The sequence below is a fragment of the Mustela nigripes genome, chromosome 2, assembly GCF_022355385.1.
Source record: "Mustela nigripes isolate SB6536 chromosome 2, MUSNIG.SB6536, whole genome shotgun sequence".
Classification (NCBI taxonomy): Eukaryota; Metazoa; Chordata; class Mammalia; order Carnivora; family Mustelidae; genus Mustela; species Mustela nigripes.
The window spans coordinates 4,525,085-4,526,708 of record NC_081558.1 but is presented as its reverse complement, the minus strand read 5'-3'; the positions used below and the strand labels follow the sequence as shown (position 1 = coordinate 4,526,708).

At 59.1% G+C, this 1,624-nt stretch overlaps 1 protein-coding gene across 1 annotated transcript in view; it reads left to right on the top strand.

Annotated features, from left to right (window-relative positions):
- Window positions 1-1,622, top strand: part of TUBB4A (tubulin beta 4A class IVa) — a gene marked incomplete at its 3' end in the record, with an annotated part of 4,207 nt that extends 2,585 nt beyond the window's left edge. Inside the window, exon 4 of the mRNA XM_059387634.1 lies at window positions 1,186-1,622. Within this exon, the coding sequence (XP_059243617.1) occupies window positions 1,186-1,622 (437 nt within the window). The remainder of the gene's footprint in view (window positions 1-1,185) is intronic.
- Window positions 1,623-1,624: the final 2 nt, after the last annotated feature.

The window sequence follows — 1,624 nt, the reverse complement described above, 5'->3', positions numbered from 1 at the left end:
GGGGCGTGCTGCGGTTAGGCATAACTTTACGACGCTCTTCCGATCTGGGGGGGGGGGAGGGGGGGGGGGGGCGGGCATCCCAGGCAGCAGAACAGCGGGTGCAAAGGTCCTGGGGCAGCATCAGGCCTGATGTGCTGGAGAAACAGCAAGGAGGCCTGTGTGGCCAGAGCAGAGGAGCAAGGGGGAGAGGGGGAGGAGGTGAGAGCAGGGAGGGGACAGGGTAGGGGTAGGTTATTCAGAGCCCTGTGGGCTGCAGGGAGGACTTTGCCTGTGTCTTGAGGGGGTGGGAGCCCTGGAGGTTTGTGGGTAGAGGGGGGTAACCTGACTCAGGTGCTCACAGACACCCTCTGGCGGCTTGGAGGAGAACAGACTTTGTGGGAATAAGAGATGGCGACGAGGGTGGGAACCAGTCCAGGGCAGGGTTGATGAGGTCACATCAGTGTGGAGTCAGAGGAGAGGGGATGAGAAGAAATATTACCTTTTTGTGAAAATACCAGCGCGAATTCTAATACTAATCCTTGTCCTCCTGGAGCTCACACTTCCCTGTGAGATTACAGACAATAAACATGATTAATAGGACAGCACAGGTTTGTCAGTGTTTGTGGGGAGAATAAGCAGGCAAGAGGGATAAAAAATGGGAAAGGGTCCAGTTGTCTATAGGGTGATCAGGGAGAGCCTCACTGAGGGTGATAAGGTTTTGAAGGAGGTGAGAGAGCCACATGGGTATCTGCTGGAAGAGCATGTCAGGCAGAGGGAATGCATGTGCAAAGGCCCTGGGGCAAAAAATGTGCCTGGTCTGTTGGACAGCAAGGAGGACTGTGTGGCTGGAGCAGAGTTATGGGGGGAGGGAGAGCGGTGGGGGGCAGTGAGGAAGTGGCCCGTCCGGCAGGGCCTTGCAGGCTGAGGGGAAGACCTGGGTTTTTACTAAAAAGTGGAGCTGGTTTTTGAGCTGAAGTGGGATGGCTTTGAGCTGAAGTGGGGCATGAATCGATTCGGGTTTTACCCAAATCCCTCTGGCTGCTGGATGAGGAGAGGCAAGGAGGGAAGCAGAGAGAAGGACTAACAATCATACTAACGAAATAACAACCTCGTTATCCACCCGCTAGCATGGCCGGGGGTGGCAAGGGGGGCGAGCTCTTCCCATAACCGCGGGGCATGCCCCCTCCCCGCCCCTCCCCTCCGCAGGCCAGTCGGGAGCCGGCAACAACTGGGCCAAGGGCCACTACACGGAGGGAGCCGAGCTGGTGGACGCCGTCCTGGACGTGGTCCGGAAGGAGGCCGAGAGCTGCGACTGCCTGCAGGGCTTCCAGCTGACCCACTCGCTGGGCGGCGGCACGGGGTCTGGGATGGGCACGCTGCTCATCAGCAAGATCCGCGAAGAGTTCCCGGACCGCATCATGAACACCTTCAGCGTGGTGCCGTCGCCCAAGGTGTCGGACACGGTGGTGGAGCCCTACAACGCCACGCTGTCGGTGCACCAGCTGGTGGAGAACACGGATGAGACCTACTGCATCGACAACGAGGCCCTGTACGACATCTGCTTCCGCACCCTGAAGCTGACCACGCCCACCTACGGCGACCTCAACCACCTGGTGTCGGCCACCATGAGCGGCGTCACCACCTG